This window comes from Aquarana catesbeiana, linkage group LG08, assembly GCF_042186555.1.
Source record: "Aquarana catesbeiana isolate 2022-GZ linkage group LG08, ASM4218655v1, whole genome shotgun sequence".
NCBI lineage: Eukaryota > Metazoa > Chordata > Amphibia > Anura > Ranidae > Aquarana > Aquarana catesbeiana.
This window is the reverse complement of record NC_133331.1, coordinates 287584544-287601447: the sequence shown is the minus strand read 5'-3', so window position 1 is coordinate 287601447 and position 16904 is coordinate 287584544. Positions and strand designations below refer to the sequence as shown.

Sequence of the window (16904 nt, the reverse complement as noted above, 5' to 3'; positions counted from 1 at the left end):
TGTACCACCTCGTTGCTGCACTTGGCGCCCCCTGCTGTCTTTTTCAGCTTTTTTTAAAAGTCCTTAACACCTGTGTTCCTGCTGGAGCTGTATCCAGATTCTGCATCTCCCCAGAAGTCCCAGCTCAGTCCGTTTTTATTTGATAAGCACATTTTTTTTATCATGTTAGTTGCCACTTGTATTTCTGTTCTATGTCACATACATGCATACAGTAGTTCTGTGCTGGGAGTGCGCTCAGTCGGCGCCCCCTAGGACTGTGACCAAGCTGTCGCCATGTAGGATGGGCTCCCAATCACATGGTATAGGAAGAGGCAGAGTGCGCAATCTAAGTGTAGTAGGCAATGCATTTATTAGAACAAAAAGAAAAGCTGCAACTCACGTGATAAAAAATGTGCCTATCATCAAATACATCGGACTGAGCTGGGGCTTCTGGAGAAATGCAGAATCTGGATACAGCTCCAGCAGGCATACAGGTGTTAAGGACCTGAAAAAGGCTAAAAAGACAGCAGGGGGCGCCAACTAAGTGCAGAAGTGAGGTGGTACAAGGTAGCACAAAACCGCTTGCAGCTCACTCAGGTCAAATGGTAATGCGCGCGGATAATGGTCGCGGTAGGGCCAGTTCTTCCAGCAGGTAATAGTCAAGGATTCGCTGTCACCACCTCCCGGGTCAGTAGTGGTATCCGGGCAACCAAGAAGCGGGAAGCCAGAGGTCTGTGACATGCAAGCGGACAGAATTAACGTTTCGGGATGCTCAATCAGGGTGTGGCTACGTATTTTGAAGGCTCTGCCTCTCTTATTTTGTGTGAGTTGCTACAATGTATTGCCTGCTACACTTAGACTGCGCCCTCTGCCTCTTCCTATCTGCTATTATAGAGATCTCTTCAGTCTCCCAGAGGTGCAGCATAAAGGTGTTCCGGCTCCAGTACAGCTTCATCCTCACCACCCATTAGGACTCATTTGAAGAACTATACCCTGTAGAGTGCCAGACTTTGCTCTTACACCACAAGCACATGAGCATGATGATCACATGACCCGGAGCCCGCCTATTGGCCTCCACTGCTAACAACCTTTTAAAGGGCCGGTGAGAAAGTGTAAGTTCACCAAAAATTGAAAGGTAAACTAACGCCCTACAGCTTCCTCGCCCCCCAATACCGATACCTGCTGCACCCACCTCCATGGGAGATTAGCTGTCACTGGCTGCGCAGCTGGGGCCGCGGTCTGGAGCAGCTCTTCTTCCCCTTCTTTTCTTAGGCCATTCTGATTGGTTGTGTGCTAGCATGTGACCCCTTCGACCAATCAGAATCGCTTAAGAAAAGACGGGGAAGAAGAGCGTGGCTTTCAAATCCCCAGACCACTGCCCCAGCTGCCTGGACAGTGACCGCTAATCACACATGGAGGTAAGTGTAGAGGGGATCGGGGGTGGGGAGGCTGTAGGGTGTTCATCTTTTAATCTTTGGTGAAAAGGTGAACTTAAATGCTCAGGTTACCGGTATGGGAGAGCATGTGACCTCTTCCCAGGATGTAATGCTTGGGCCTAAATAGCAGTACCCAGGCTGAATTCTGTCACTTGAGGGAGGGTAGGATGTTGTTAACCCTGTGCAAGCTCCAACAAAGACCACCCTGGACCTTAGACCCTTAGACAGGTATTTAAAAAAGGCTTTATATATCAAAGGCTCTGAGCAAATCTGCGGGGGGGGGGGGGAGTGCGGAGAAGGTATTGGTAGGTCGGGTTTGTAATACTCATTGCCTGGCCTATTCAGGGGCTGGAGTATCTTAAAAAAAAAAAAATCAGCTGGACCACCCTATTCCCCGATGAAGAGGCATACAAGGTCATCTCATGTCAGAGGATGGAGGAGAGCTTAGAGGACATCAGCCAAGGTGACCCCATCAAGACGTTGGAGAGCTTAGAGGACACCAGCAAAGATGACCCCATCAAGAGGATTTGGAGCTTGGAATACACCAACCAAGGTGACCCCCATCAAGATGATGAAGAGCTTAGATGACACCAGCCAAGGTGACCCCATCAAGAGAATGGAGAGCTTAGAGGACACCAGCCAAGGTGACCCCATCAAGAGAATGGAGAGCTTAGAGGACACCAACCAAGATGACCCCATCAAGAGGATGTAGAGCTTAGAAGACACCAGCCAAGGTGACCCCATCAAGAGAACAGAGAGCTTAGAGGACACCAGCCAAGGTGACCCCATCGAGATGATGGAGAGCTTAGAAGACACCAGCCAAGGTGACCCCATCAAGAGAACAGAGAGCTTAGAGGACACCAGCCAAGGTGACCCCATCGAGATGATGGAGAGCTTAGAAGACACCAGCCATGGTGACCCCCATCAAGAGAATGGAGACCTTAGAGGACACCAGCCAAGGTGACCCCATCAAGGTGATGGAGAGGTTAGAGGGTGCCAGCCAAGGTGACCACATGAAGAATTTGATCAAGGACAATCCACTGGGTGCCTTGTACTCTAAAGCTTCATTAACTAGACTTTCCATCCATAAAATGTGGGAAGAATAGGGAATCAATCATCAGATGTGGTAGCTGCATTCATTTTCTTTTTTTTAGTGTTTTTTCCCCCTCTCTCTTTTCACCTGGTGATCTGGCCAGTAACACGACCCCTGTATTAGAGCGCCCCTGCTCTGGATGAAGGAGCACAGCAGGCAGCAGCATTGTCAGTCTGGGGGGAGGGAAATGTTAGATATAGTAGCAGATTTATATACTCGCCAAGCTCCAACTCACATTGCAGTTACAGCAGTTTTTTTTTCCTTTTGGGATAAAGGTTTTACATACATAAAAAATGCTGATCCTTGTAAGCACCCCTGCTACATTTACAGGGGAGCTTGTTTCTGTTGGAAAAAAAAACAGCATTGCTGGCAGGATCACCAGATGAAAAAAAAAGGAAAGAAAACCTAAGAAAAGAAAACGAATGCAGCCAAAGTGAAAGCTAAGGAGAGTTCGCTATCTCATGGTACACATGGATCAGTCTTGTGGAGCTCTTTTGTTCCAGCAGATTCCTTGGAAAGGACGTGTAGCAATGAGCAGCTATATATAGTAAAGGTCTAATAAAGCTGATGTTTATTCTGCTTATATGTTGCATTCCTTGGTTCCTCCTCCCCCCCCCCACCACATGCTGATTACATTTTCTAATCAAACCTTTTCCATTTTCATTACCTACCATATTTTAGACCCGGTGATGTCATTACTGGGTCTCTGTGCTTCTCTAGGCAATATTGGTGGACCAATATTAATACAAGTTGTGAAATTGTCTGCAATTGCTCAATGTGTATGTCCTATACACTGACGGTAAGAGTCAGTTGTGTTGGGTGTTGGTGATGGTTCTTCTGTCTTTTACCCTTCCTTTGGATGTTATATGATGGACTGCAAGTTTTTGCGGCATTATGTCTACAAGCTTTTTTTCAATTTTCTATTAGCGCTACACCTTTATCCATACTTCTCTAGGCAATGCATGTAGATAATGGCTGGTGGGAGGGGCTGGGGAAGCTGGTGGGGGGGGCTGGGGAAGCTGGTGGGAGGGGCCGGGGAGGCTGGATGGAGGGGCCGGGGAGGCTGGTGGGAGGGGCTGGGGAGGCTGGTGGGAGGGGCCGGGGAGGCTGGTGGGAGGGGCCGGGGAGGCTCGTTGGAGGGGTCGGCAGGGTGATGTACATGGCTTCCTTAAAACATCACAACCCCCCCCCCCCCCCGCCTCAGTACTCCTCCCAGGAGCCCTCAGTCCTGATGCAAGCAGTGGGCTGGCTCTTGGGAGGAACCATGCAAATATCAAAATGCCTTAACCTCTTCCCGCCCTCGCTATAGCCGAAAGACGGCTACAGCACAGGCCTTAAGTGCCGGAAGGGGCGTCAATAGACGTCCTCCTGTGCATGAGCTGCCTGCGGGGTGCGTGTGGCGCGCTCTGTGATCAGCACGTCAATGAGACTCGGCCCCTTACCATGTGATCAACTGTCAGCCAATGACTTACCGTAATTTTCGTTCCTGGTGCCTCCATGGCAGCATACATTCCCACCCTCTGTATTCTATATCATGGAGAATGCTGGGGGGTAGATCTCTCTTTTTTATAATATTCACTGGTCCTGAGGGAGGAGTCCAAGGCGGAGCTAATCACAGCTTTGCTGCCATGGATAGGCCCCCGGAAAGGAAAATTACGGTAAGTATGGAACAATTTTCTGTTTTCCTGGTACCTCCATGGCGGCATTCCTGTGATGAATAACTTGCTGACACGGGTGGGATCATGCCTATTAAAAAAAAAGGTTTGTTTAGAAAAGGTAAGAGCTGAAGCCACAGTCTTTCCTCCAAAGTCTTCTAAAGTAAGGGCCCCTGGGTCCACTCTGTAGTGCCTCATAAACGTGTGTTAGGAGGACCAGCTTCGAGAGAGACATTTGCCCTGGCTGCCCATGATGTGGACACTGATCTGGTAGAATGAGTCTTCACCGCTGAAGGAGGATCCAAACTATTAACTTTCTGTCTTCCATTCCCACCTCCTACAGTAGAGATTCCAAAGCCTGGACTGCTCTTACAGCGAAGAACCCTGTCCTATGCTACAAGCTTGGGACGTATACTATAGACAGCACACAGGCAGTCAGCTTTCTGATTTCCATTCCCACCTCCTACTGTAGAGATTCCAAAGCCTGAACTGCTCTTACAGAGAAGAACCCTGTCCTATGCTACAAGCTCAGGATGTATACCATAGACAGCACACAGGCAGTCAGCTTTCTGATTTCCATTCCCACCTCCTACTGTAGAGATTCCAAAGCCTGAACTGCTTTTACAGTGAAGAACCCTGTCCTATGGTACAAGCTTAGGACGTACCCCATAGACAGCACACAGGCAGCTTCCTGTCTTCCATCCCCACCTCCTACAGTAGAGATTCCAAAGCCTGAATTGCTCTTGCAGCGAAGAACCCTGTCCTATGGTGCAGGCTCAGGACATATACCATAGACAGCACACAAGTGGTCAGCTTCCTGTCTTCCATTCCCACCCCCTACAATAGAGATTCCAAAGCCTGATCCGCTCTTACAGCGAAGAACCCTGTCCTATGCTACAAGCTTGGAATGTATACCATAGACAGCACACAGGCTGTCAGCTTTCTGATTTCCATTCCCACCTCCTACTGTAGAGATTCCAAAGCCTGAACTGCTTTTACAGTGAAGAACCTTGTACTATGGTGCAAGCTTGGGACGTACCCCATAGACAGCACACAGGCAGCTTCCTGTCTTCCATCCCCAACTCCCACAGTAGAAATTCCAAAGCCTGAATTTCTCTTGCAGCGAAGAACCCTGTCCTATGGTGCAGGCTCGGGACATATACCATAAACAGCACACAGGTGGTCAGCTTCCTGTCTTCCATTCCCACCCCCTACAATAGAGATTCCAAAGCCTGAATTGCTCTTACAGCGAAGAACCCTGTCCTATGGTGCAGGCTCAGGACATATACCATAGACAGCACGCAGGTGGTCAGCTTCCTGTCTTCCATTCCCACCTCCTACAGTTGAGAGTCCAAAGCCTGAACTGCTCTTACAGCAAAGAACCCTGTCCTATGCTACAAGCTTGGGACGTATACCATAGACAGCACACAGGCAGTCAGCTTTCTGATTTCCATTCCCACCTCCTACTGTAGAGATTCCAAAGCCTGAACTGCTTTTACAGTGAAGAACCTTGTACTATGGTACAAGCTTGGGACGTACCCCATAGACAGCACACAGGCAGCTTCCTGTCTTCCATCCCCACCTCCTACAGTAGAGATTCCAAAGCCTGAATTGCTCTTGCAGCGAAGAACCCTGTCCTATGGTGCAGGCTCGGGACATATACCATAAACAGCACACAGGTGGTCAGCTTCCTGTCTTCCATTCCCACCTCCTACAGTTGAGATTCCAAAGCCTGAACCGCTCTTACAGAGAAGAACCCTGTCCTTTGCTACAAGCTTGGGGCGTATACCATGGGCAGTGCACAGGCGGTCAGCTTTCTGTCTGTGTCCCTACTGCAGATTTTTCTTTTTTTGTGTAGACGTCCAGCACTGAGACTGCTGCTGGGCGCCGCCATCTTGGAAACGATGATAAAAACCTCCGTACGTGGAGAAGATCGAAGAACTCACTCATTGAATAATACTCACTGGACTGACTGAGGTGCCCACTTATACAGAGATATATATATATATACACACACACACCAGGAATTGCGTGATGGCGCGACGTAAGAGCACGCCATCGCGCATGTGCACTGTAGTGGCATATACGTGACACACAGTTTAGATAGGGACTCCCCACCATTTTTTTTTTTACAGACCTAGCCTGGTTCTGCTTTCTCTGTTGAGATAACGGCTCCTTTGAAGGATAAGCCTATGAATTCCTGAACATAAGGGAGGAGGGAGTGTGTTCAGATTTTTACTGTAATGTTAAACTGTTAGCCAAGCTGTCATGGCTGCCCTAAGGTCCTCAAACAACATGGCCACCAGCTACAGCTTGTCGTGGGTCCAGTACGTGATACCGTTACAGACGGTCCCTTCCTGTTCCAACATGACTGCACACCAGCGCACAAAGCAAGGTCCAAAAAAACTTTAAAAGCCTTTACAGGTTTAGAACAAGGAAAAATACCCCCTAGATGGGACTTTAACAGACCACCAACCCTATGATAAAAAATATCTTTTAATGATATAGAATAAAAAGACGTAAGCCGTCTACACATTACATGCATCAAATGAAATACAGAACAAAAAAATGCACAAATACAGATCATCATATGTACTCTCCAAAGGGTGGTGTACCCTGATACCCGACGCGTTTCCAGTATTCTGATACCTTCATCAGGGACTGAGAGTTAAGTATATTTAGATATGTATAAATTCCAATGGAATTTACAGGTTTATGCCCTGTACACACGGTCGGACATTGATTGGACATTCCGACAACAAAATCCATCGGATTTTTTTCCGACGGATGTTGGCTCAAACTTGTCTTGCATACACACAGTTGTCGGAAAATCCGATCGCTCTGAACACGGTGACGTAAAACACGTACGTCGGGACTGTAAACAAGACAGTGGCCAATAGCTTTCGTCTCTTCATTTATTGTGAGCATGCGTGGCACTTTGTGCGTCGGATTTGTCTACACACGATCGGGATTTAAACGATCAGATTTTGTTGTCGGAAAATGTTATCTCCTGCTCTCAAACTTTGTGTGTCAGAAATTCCGACGGAAAAAGCCCGATGGAGCCCACACACGGTCGGAATTTCCGACAACACAATCCGATCGCACTTTCTCCGTCTGAAAATCCGACCGCGTGTACGGGGCATTAGAGTTACACAGGAGGTCTGGTGATAGAATTATTGCTCTCGCTCTGATGTTTGCAGCTATACCTCTCATGCGCAGGGCGATCGGCGTTTATATATGCGTGCGTGACTGGCGTGTGCGATTGCAGTTGTGCGTGAGCACGGGCGGACGGGTGCACTTTAACGTTTTTTTTTTTTTTTTTGATTATTTTATTTTGTTTAAAGAAACATTTTTTACACTGTCTCCTTATATATATTTTTTTTTATCAACTTTATTGGCATCACAAGGGATGAACAACTACCCTTGTGACAGCATGGGCCATAACAGGTCCTCTTTATGGAGAGATTTGGGATCTATTAGACCCCAGATCTCTCCTCTGGCCTCCAATGAAGCCGATCAGACATATAGTGGTCTGATATGTGGTTTTAAAATGACCTTTGGTTATACTTTAAAGTTTGGTTTGGTTATACTGTAAAGAAGTTGAGAAAGGCTGCCCTAGGGTCTAACAGAGTTCCAGCAACCTCTTAGATTTGGTTTAATGGGCTGCAACATGAATTACAGAAATATTAGGAACACCAGCAGAGAAATACAGCTCCGGGGGGGACATAACGCCTGGTGATTGCTTTTTTGGTACGGTCAGGTTTTCCAACGGAAAATGTTCGATGGGAGCTTGTTGTCGGAAATGCCGACCGTGTGTAGTCTCCATCTGACATTTCCCATCGGAATTTCCATCACACAAAATTTGAGATCTGGATCTCAAATTTTCCGACAACAAAATCCGTTGTCGTAAATTCCGATCGTGTGAACACAATTCCGACGCACAAAGTTCCACGCATGCTGGGAATCAAGCAGAAGAGCCGTACTGGCTATTGAACTTTATTTTTCTCGGCTCGTCGTACGTGTTGTACGTCACCTTGTTCTTGACGTTCGGAATTTCCGACACGTTTTGTGTGACCGTGTGTATGCAAGACAAGTTTGAGCCAACATCCGTCGGAAAAAAATCCATGGCTCTTGTTGTCGGAATGTCCGATCGTGTGTACGAGACATTAGTGCTCTATTGTTGCGTGGTATGTCGCCTGCAGTTCCAACACTTGCACACTTGAGGGCGCAGAAGTCCTCGCTAGTAACTCAATACAGATAAAGCGTGCAGTTCTTAAAGTCTACCACAAGATGGCAACAGTGACAATGCCCAATCGAAGTTATTGGTAGAACTGAGCAGCCGGTGGAACGCGTACAACAGGAAGTTGGTGAAGCAGGTGGGACGCAAAACAAGGAAGTCCTGTTATCAAGCTGATACTGCTGAGATATAAATCAGGAAGTGGGTGTGGCTAAGAGTTGCAAGGGTTTGGTACATCTAGGTGTAAGTTGTCACTTTCTTTTGGTCCTTCGGTTACTTCCATTCACCTCATTGCTGTGTAATGTAATATATCAAGAGTGTCACAGAGAATTTCCTTATTTTCAGTATTGCTTAGAGGGACAAGAGTGACACCGATCCCATGAGCATGGAGGAGCGGAGTCCCACGACCGGGAGGATATTACAGCTCACCCTGGAGATCATCCACCTGCTGACCGGAGAGGTGAGGAGGATTCTGGGAGGTCACATGACATCACTCTTATCTCTATTAATAAAACACAGACCTGACCGGAGAGGTGAGGAGGATTCTGGGAGGTCACATGACATCACTCTTATCTCCATTAATAAAACACAGACCTGACCGGAGAGGTGAGGAGGATTCTGGGAGGTCACATGACATCACTCTTATCTCTATTAATAAAACACAGACCTGACCAGAGAGGTGAGGAGGATTCTGGGAGGTCACATGATATCACTTTCATCTTTCTTCTGTATTTCCTCCTATGTAGAAATGTGCGGTGGTGAAGATGGTGTCTATTGAGGGTCTCCTACAAGGGATGTATCCGTCTGGAGAATGGAGTAGATGTACCACCATGGATCCTCCACCTCCCTCCCTGACACCTGAGAGGGACAACGATAAAAAGATCCTGGAAGTCACCCAGAAGATCGCTGAGCTGCTGACAGGAGAGGTGAGCGGTGCCGGGAATTCTGGGACATTATCCAGTAACAGACAAGGGATGTGTCTGGATGGTGACTGTATCATTGTGTGTGTCAGGTTCCTATAAGGTGTCAGGATGTCACTGTCTATTTCTCCATGCAGGCGCTGTCAGAAGAGTGCAGATCTGTCAGGAAGAAGGTCACCATGGAGAATCAGAAGATCCTCAGATCACCCGGTATGGCGTCATTTATTCTTTATTATCTCTATATTGGATTTAATTTTTAAAACCATTATATGAAGTAAAACACATCCCAGGGACCCCTTTACTGGTGTCCACTTCTGCTTGCTGCCACTGGGTCCCATAATGAGGCCAGTAAAGGGGGGAAACGGTGAGTGATCTGCTTGATGTAGTATCCAGTCCACCAGGTTGCCCATCCATAGGGTGGGTTGACTTCGGGGGGGGGGGGTATTAAAGTGCCCTGTAGCTTGCCACTTTCTAGCCGGTCTACAGAATCCCCTTGTGTGAATGCAAGCAACACCCCAACCATAGCTTTATAACCTCCCCCTTGGGGGTTGTGAAGAGAAAAGGTCTGTAAGTGGACAAATGCTGGCCGCCCACTCCTGTTACCTAGCAGGAACCCTCCATGAACTTCAGGAAGGAACTAGGTCAGGCCAAAAGGGAGGTGCAGCCAAAAATCTAGAATCTTCCATGGTCAAACCATGCAGATTCTGTCACTTTAATTATGAACTGGTTAGAGAAAGAGCTCTTCTGCTTGTGTGTGATTGGTCCAGTAACCCAATCGTCTTCATATTCAACAGATTTATCTGGAAGGGCCGAGATGCCACAGACCTCCAGTGCCGTAAAGGAGGAATCGTATCATTCTAAGGAACAAAATCTCTTAGAGGGAGGTGATATAGCGGTGGACTATGCGACGGTAAACGTTAAGGAAGAAAAATTCTTGGATGGATACTGTTGGACCCCTAGAACTCTACCGTTGGCCAAAACGACAGAGGACTCCCCTCAAAACTTAAACATCTCTGAATTTGAGAGAAGTCCACCAATTTCTCAAATGAAAGAAGAGTTAGGCGTTTATAATTTTAGGGCAGATGGTGGAGAAGGTAAATGGGATTCTTTGGAGCATCATGCACAGGTGGACTCTATGTCCCTTTGGGATAAAGATAAGGGAGTAACTGGGAATCCAATAGTCTTTGAAGATGAATTTAGCGAGATAGCTCAACCAGGAGCCCCATATTGGCCACCATCACAGAGTTCTGGCAGATGCAAGCAAACCTTCGCCAGCAGCTCTGGTGCTCTACAACTCCAGCCGGCAGGCCAGGGGTCTCCTTCTCTCTTATGTTCCGAGTGTGGAAAATGTTTTGACGGAAGGGAGCAGCTGGTGAGACACCAGCAGATCCACATGGGGCCAAAACCTTACACCTGCCAGCAGTGCGAGAAGTCGTTCTGGATGAAGTCACAGCTCGCCGTGCACCAGAAAATTCACGCGGGAGACAGGCCGTTTCCTTGCACGGTCTGCGGGAAATCCTTTGCTCGACGGCAAGTGCTGGAAAATCACATGCTGACCCATTCAGGGGAGAGGCCATACGCATGCTTGGAGTGCGGGAGGTGCTTTTCCCGCAATTCGCTCCTGGTCATTCATCAGAGGATCCATTCTGGGGAAAAGCCATATTCGTGTTTGGAGTGTAACAGGTCCTTCCGGCACAAGACAGCGCTGGTTGCCCACCAGAGGACTCATACCGGGGAACGACCTTATCATTGCTTGTTGTGTGGAAAAAGTTATACCCATAGCTCACACCTAGTGGTTCACCAAAGATCCCATTCTGGAGAGAAGCCATATTTGTGTCTGGAGTGCGGGAAGTCCTTTTCCCATAAATCGGTGTTGGTCAGACATCAACAAATTCATAATGTCGAACGGCCTTAAGCTCAAATCCATCCCCATTTTTGTTTTGGTTGGGAGAGAGAAGGGTAAGAACCTCCAACAGGTTTTTATAGATGTGTCCCCTGAGAGGAGATTCACACTATTTGTCCTAGTGACCCTTGCTAGGGGGAACTCCACATTTTTCCAGTTAAAACCCTTAGGTGGGTGTTTTTCTTTGACACATTGTCATAACCCACAAACTCTGAAATGGTTTTATAAGTGGTTAATTGGGAACATCTGATATTGAGCCCTGAAAAAGAGGGAGACCAAATCTCCAAAACCTGTTGGCTGTATTTCTGATACCAAATTACAAATAAAGTTTGGAACCAAATTGTTTCTGACTTTTCTCTTAAGGCGCTCCCCATTGTACACACAAACCATTTCCAGAGTGTCACTGGAACACAGTAGAAGTAGAAGAGAAATGTTCTTGTTCAATTGAGGTTTCCTCTCACTTTGTGGAGATTTCTGCTGACTTCCTGCTGTGTCTTTGGGTACAGGAAGTGAGGGAAATCCCATCCCCCATGATGGGGAATAGACATTAAACACCCAACAAAGAGAGTAACAACTTCTTTGCTCTATCCAAAACCCAGATGATAAAATATAATGAAAGTAAAGGAGATATTTTACAGATATGTGGTGTTTTTATTACACTTTTTTGGGAGGGTCACATGACATCACTCTTATCTGTATTAATAAAACACAGACCTGACCGGAGAGGTGAGGAGGATTCTGGGAGGTCACATGACATCACTCTTATCTCTATTATTAAAACACTGACCTGACCGGAGAGGTGAGGAGGATTCTGGGAGGTCACATGACATCACTCTTGTATCTATTAATAAAACACAAGCCTGACCGGAGAGGTGAGGAGGATTCTTGGAGTACCACCTGACGTTGCTGTAAGATTTATGGTTTCCTTTTGAATATAATAAAAGGATAGTCCCACTGCTGTCTGGTAGCCTTACCTGTGAACATATACTGTAGGCTCTCATGATGTTGCAAAAATATAGACAAAGAAAGAATTTCTCCTGCGCTCGTGAAGACGTTGTTGGTATAGAGTAGTAGTACTTTCAAAAGAAGGAAAATAGAAGATGATCATGCGTGTCCCGCTGCCTAAACTGACCAGGGGTGGTCCGAAGAAGGCTAAGTGGAAAAAGAGGTGGCAGAGAAGGCACATGATCTAACGCTTGGATTAAGATGATAGTTTATTCATATACAAAATAGATAAATGCATATAAAAAAGTTTCTACGTATTCATAAAAACTGGGTTACAAAATATACACATTAAAAATTAGAAGTTAGACATGCCCATGCAAGGGCAAATGCCCAAAGGTGGGCTGACACGTTTTGAGGGGTTCCCTCTTCATCAGAGCCTTGAAGAACAAAAGAAAGTCTGTACAATATGGTAGACCAACATAAAAAGGAGTGGCTAGTTGGGAGGTGTATCACATGGTAAGTGATGAATTCTCCTTAGCTCTAGACAGGGCTTTTTTTCTCAGGGAATAGGTGCAGGAACTCCACCCTTGCGAGTCACCCTTCGTCTCCGCCCCCTACCCGTTTCTGAGCACCATCCCTTGGTTCCACCCCCTACCCACCTCCCAGTACAGCATCTTTCAGAGAACACAGAACCAAGTATTTTGTGCTACTCAGTAATTTCTATGAAATTTATTAATGAAAACAAGAAAGATAGTAAAACAGATCCCTTGCCATGAGCAACAATAGACTCCATCCAAGCAACAATAGACCCCACCCCAGAAACAATAGACCCCACCCCAGAAACAATAGACTCCACCCAGAAACAATAGACTCCACCCCAGAAACAATAGACCCCACCCCAGAAACAATAGACCCCACCCCAGAAACAATAGACCCTACCCCAGAAACAATAAACCCCACCCCAGAAACAATAGACTCCACCCCAGAAACAATAGACCCCACCCCAGCAACAATAGACCCTACCCCAGAAACAATAGACCCCACCCCAGAAACAACAGATCACCCACGCAACAAAAAAGACTTTCCCCCAGCAACAATGGACCCCCCACAACAAAATACCACCCCAGTAACAATAGACCCTTTAGCAGCCAGCAACAATAGACTTACCCTGCGACAATAGACCTCCACACAAAAACAGATGCCCACCAGCGACAATAGATACCCCAGTAGCCAGCAACAATAGACCCTCCAGCACCCCTTGCCAGTACATACATTCAGGGCTGGAGGTGCCGGAACTACGTTCCCCCACGTTCCCGCTGAAAAAAAGGCCTGGCTCTAGAGCTGTCCACATCCCAACACTCTATATAGCATAGAGAGATGTGTTTTGTATGTTTTTTAATGGGGATGTCTGTTAATTGTACCTGCATCAGAGATTATAAGGAAGCTGCATCCTGCATGCATCAGTTGAAGAACAGGAGGCGGTTACTTCTGTGGGGGTTCTATGTGCCTCCTACCAGAGTGTTGCCTTGTGCTGTGAAGAAGATTGTAGCTGTCTCCATCTGTGTGAGATGTCAGCGGTGATGATGTTGCAATAGCAGCCATCTAAGGCACCTGCATAAGGCCTGCTAAAGCGGTTTCTCAACGAATATTATAGTAAGCAATTCTACCATACCTGTGACCCAGACCTTCTCTAAAAAAAAAAAAAAAAAAAAGATCCTATACCTCACCTCTCTGGCAGCCCTGATCTCCTACCTACCCTCTGTTCTAGTACTGCAGCCTCCGTCTCTGACATTCATGGAGTATTGGGTTCCTGTGTCTCCATCCTCCTTGGTGGCACTGGAGGAACTGTGTATAACAGAATGTTATGAAACACTGAGTGTAATAGTGGAATCAGGAATAGTGTATAAAGGAGCGGTATGAGATACTACATATAATAGGAGGTATGAGGCACTATGTATAATAAAGTGACATGAGACACCGTGTGTAACAGAGGAATGATGTATAATAAAGCAGTATGAGGCACTGCTTGTAATAGAGGTATGAGGCACTGTGTGTAATAGTGGCATGATGCCTGATGAATACCCAGTAAAAAAGGAACTAGGAAGCTGTAAATTGCAGGATGTACGGGCCACTTTGTCTATATTCAATGGTGCAAAAATCAACTACCTATGATTTTAATTGCCAAAATATCAAAACCAGTGAAAATGAAATATATACAGTATACCAAAGTGTATATATAGGAAAATTCACAGTAGTGCAACAATAACACCTAATTAATTCAGTGTTCAATAGAAAAATGTAATGATCGTATACAGGGGCGGACTGATAACTCATGGGGCCCCCAGGCAATAGGAGATTATGGGGCCCCCAGGCAATCAGAGATTATGGGGCCACACAGTATACACACAGTATACAATCACACAGTATACACAGACAGATGTAAAAAAAACACAGATTTATACATACTGTCCCTGGTTTTACTGAGGCTGGCAACCCTGATGGGGCCCCCCTAGTGGCCCAGGGCCCTCGGGCAGTGCCCGAGTTGCTCAATGGTCAGTCCGCCCCTGATCGTATACAATATCTCACAAAAGTGAGTACACCCCGCATTGTTTTGTTTTTAGATTAAAGGTTGAGCTTTACAATATTACACTATTGGAGCCTTTCTTTTTCATGTACTCTTGGATATGCACCCTTTTTTTACAAGGAAATGTGGTGAAGTGGATTGGCTTATTAAGGAATCGCTGAACAACTGATCCCTATGGCTTACTAGCCTAACCCTGAGAGCGGTAGGCAAATATATTTGGTGAGTTTCCACCTGATGGGAGTGGGCCTGATGCGACACTACGGTGGTGGATACTTTACCGTGTTTTTTTCTTTATTAGGACATCACTGGGAATATCATCACATGTTTTTTGTTATAAATAGAATAAATAGAACTGCTATTGGACTCTTGTTTCTTTTTATGGCATTTCAAGTTTATTACCTTTTTATATTTTCTTTGCACATGGAATATTTTATATATATATATATATATATATATATATATATATATATATATATATATATATATATATATATATATATATTCGATCATTACATTTTTCTATTGAACACTGTATAATTTAGGTGTTTTTGTTGCGCTACTGTGAATTTTGCTATATATTCACTTTCCTATATATATTTAATTTTCACTGGTTTTGATATTTATGGTTGTAAGTAGCAGCATTGGTTGTAACTTTTCTTTATTATTTGGAGCACGGGAGATCACTATTACATAATATGATTTTAACTTATCTTTCTTTTTCATGTCCAAAGTGTCAGGTCTGCCAGGAGACTCTAACCGTCCCTCCAGTGTCCTGACCGGTAGTCTTGTTATCCCAGTATCAGGTGGAAGGGCGATTGAGGTCCTGCAGCCAGAAATATGGGACCACAATGGGAAGTGCAAACAGACTAAATCAAGGAATACCAAACAAACAACTCAGAGTCACGGTTGGTAGAGGGTGAAGTCAGCGAACCCAGATCAGAGTATTCCAAAGGAGTAGACCAAGAGGCAAGGAAGGGAAAAGGCAGAGTCGGCAACAGGGATCAGCGAAGTCCAAAGGAATAGTCCAAGAAGCTTAGTCGGGAACAAGCAGCAGCAATACAATACGTTAAACACCAGGAAACAGGACCTATACTAGGATGAAGATAGGAAGGGGAAGTGAAGATTTATAGGGTCACTAGATCAGGTTAATGCCTACAGCTGGTCACAGGGTGGAGCCAGCATCCAAACTCAAGGAGCAGAACATAAAAAGGATTCTACCTTAAAGGAAGTTCCCTGGTGGCTCAGGCAATAGGAAACCATCCAAAGAACCCCAGGTCCCAGGATCCCGGACATGGCATGACACAAAGTGAACATGGCAGCACCTCCAGAAAAATTAAATGTGGAAGAGCATAGGACCATAATCAAGTTCTTGTTTCTCCAAGGGAAAGGTGTTGGGCTGTCAATTTTAAAACTGGTCATTTCGGTGTTGAAAGTGAGAAACCCAGTGGAAGGCCTGTTTCTGTCTCTGTGCCTGCAAAAGTCAAAAGTTTTGGGATCCACTTTGCTGCAAGCTTTCTCATTTCCAAGTCGTGGTGGATAATGACACCAACTCTCTCACGCGATATTCCCAGATATGTACCAATACTTTTGGCTGATATTCGATGGTCCTCCATGATCATGTCATGGATGGCTTTCACATTTGAAGGCACGGAGACAGAAACAGGCTTTCTACTGGGGTCCTCACTTTCAACACCGAAATGGCCAGTTTTAAAACTGACAACCCAACGTTTAACTGTTGCATATGAAGGACCACTGTCAACCAAAGTTTGTGACATTTCATCATTGATCTGCTTCCCACCTTTCCCTTGGAGAAACAGGAACTTGATTATAGTCTTATACTCTTCCACATTGAATTCTTCTGGAGGTGCTGCCATGTTCACTTTGGACCTGAAAAAGAAAGATAAGTTAAAATCATAGGTAGTTGATTTTTGCACCATTGAATATAAACAAATTGGCCAGTATACCCTGTAATTAGCAGCTTCCTAGCTCAGTACTTATTAGCACCCCCTTGTATAATGCCGCGTACACACGAGCGGACTTTACGGCAGACTTGGTCTGGCAGACCAGAGTCCATCAGATAATTTGATCGTGTGTGGGCTCCAGCTGACTTTTTTTCCCCAAAAGTTTGAGGGACCTAAAAATGAAACATGTT

The 16904-nt window shown here is 45.8% G+C and overlaps 2 protein-coding genes across 3 annotated transcripts in view; one reads left to right on the top strand and one right to left on the bottom strand.

Annotated features, from left to right (window-relative positions):
* The window catches only part of LOC141106628 (uncharacterized), an 85762-nt gene that overhangs the window by 59204 nt on the left and 9654 nt on the right, over window positions 1–16904 (bottom strand). The gene's annotated exons all lie outside the window — the stretch shown is intronic.
* LOC141106608 (uncharacterized) lies at window positions 8515–11563 on the top strand. 2 transcript variants are annotated; one of them, XM_073597521.1, is made up of 5 exons: window positions 8515–8643; window positions 8746–8860; window positions 9147–9326; window positions 9458–9530; window positions 10115–11563. In XM_073597521.1, the coding sequence occupies exons 2-5, from the start codon at window positions 8780–8782 to the stop codon at window positions 11233–11235; spliced, it is 1455 nt and encodes a 484-aa protein (XP_073453622.1). In that variant the 5' UTR covers window positions 8515–8643; window positions 8746–8779; the 3' UTR covers window positions 11236–11563. The 2 variants fall into 2 exon arrangements, with proteins under 2 accessions (XP_073453622.1, XP_073453623.1); XM_073597522.1 differs by having other exon boundaries at window positions 8550–8643; window positions 8756–8860.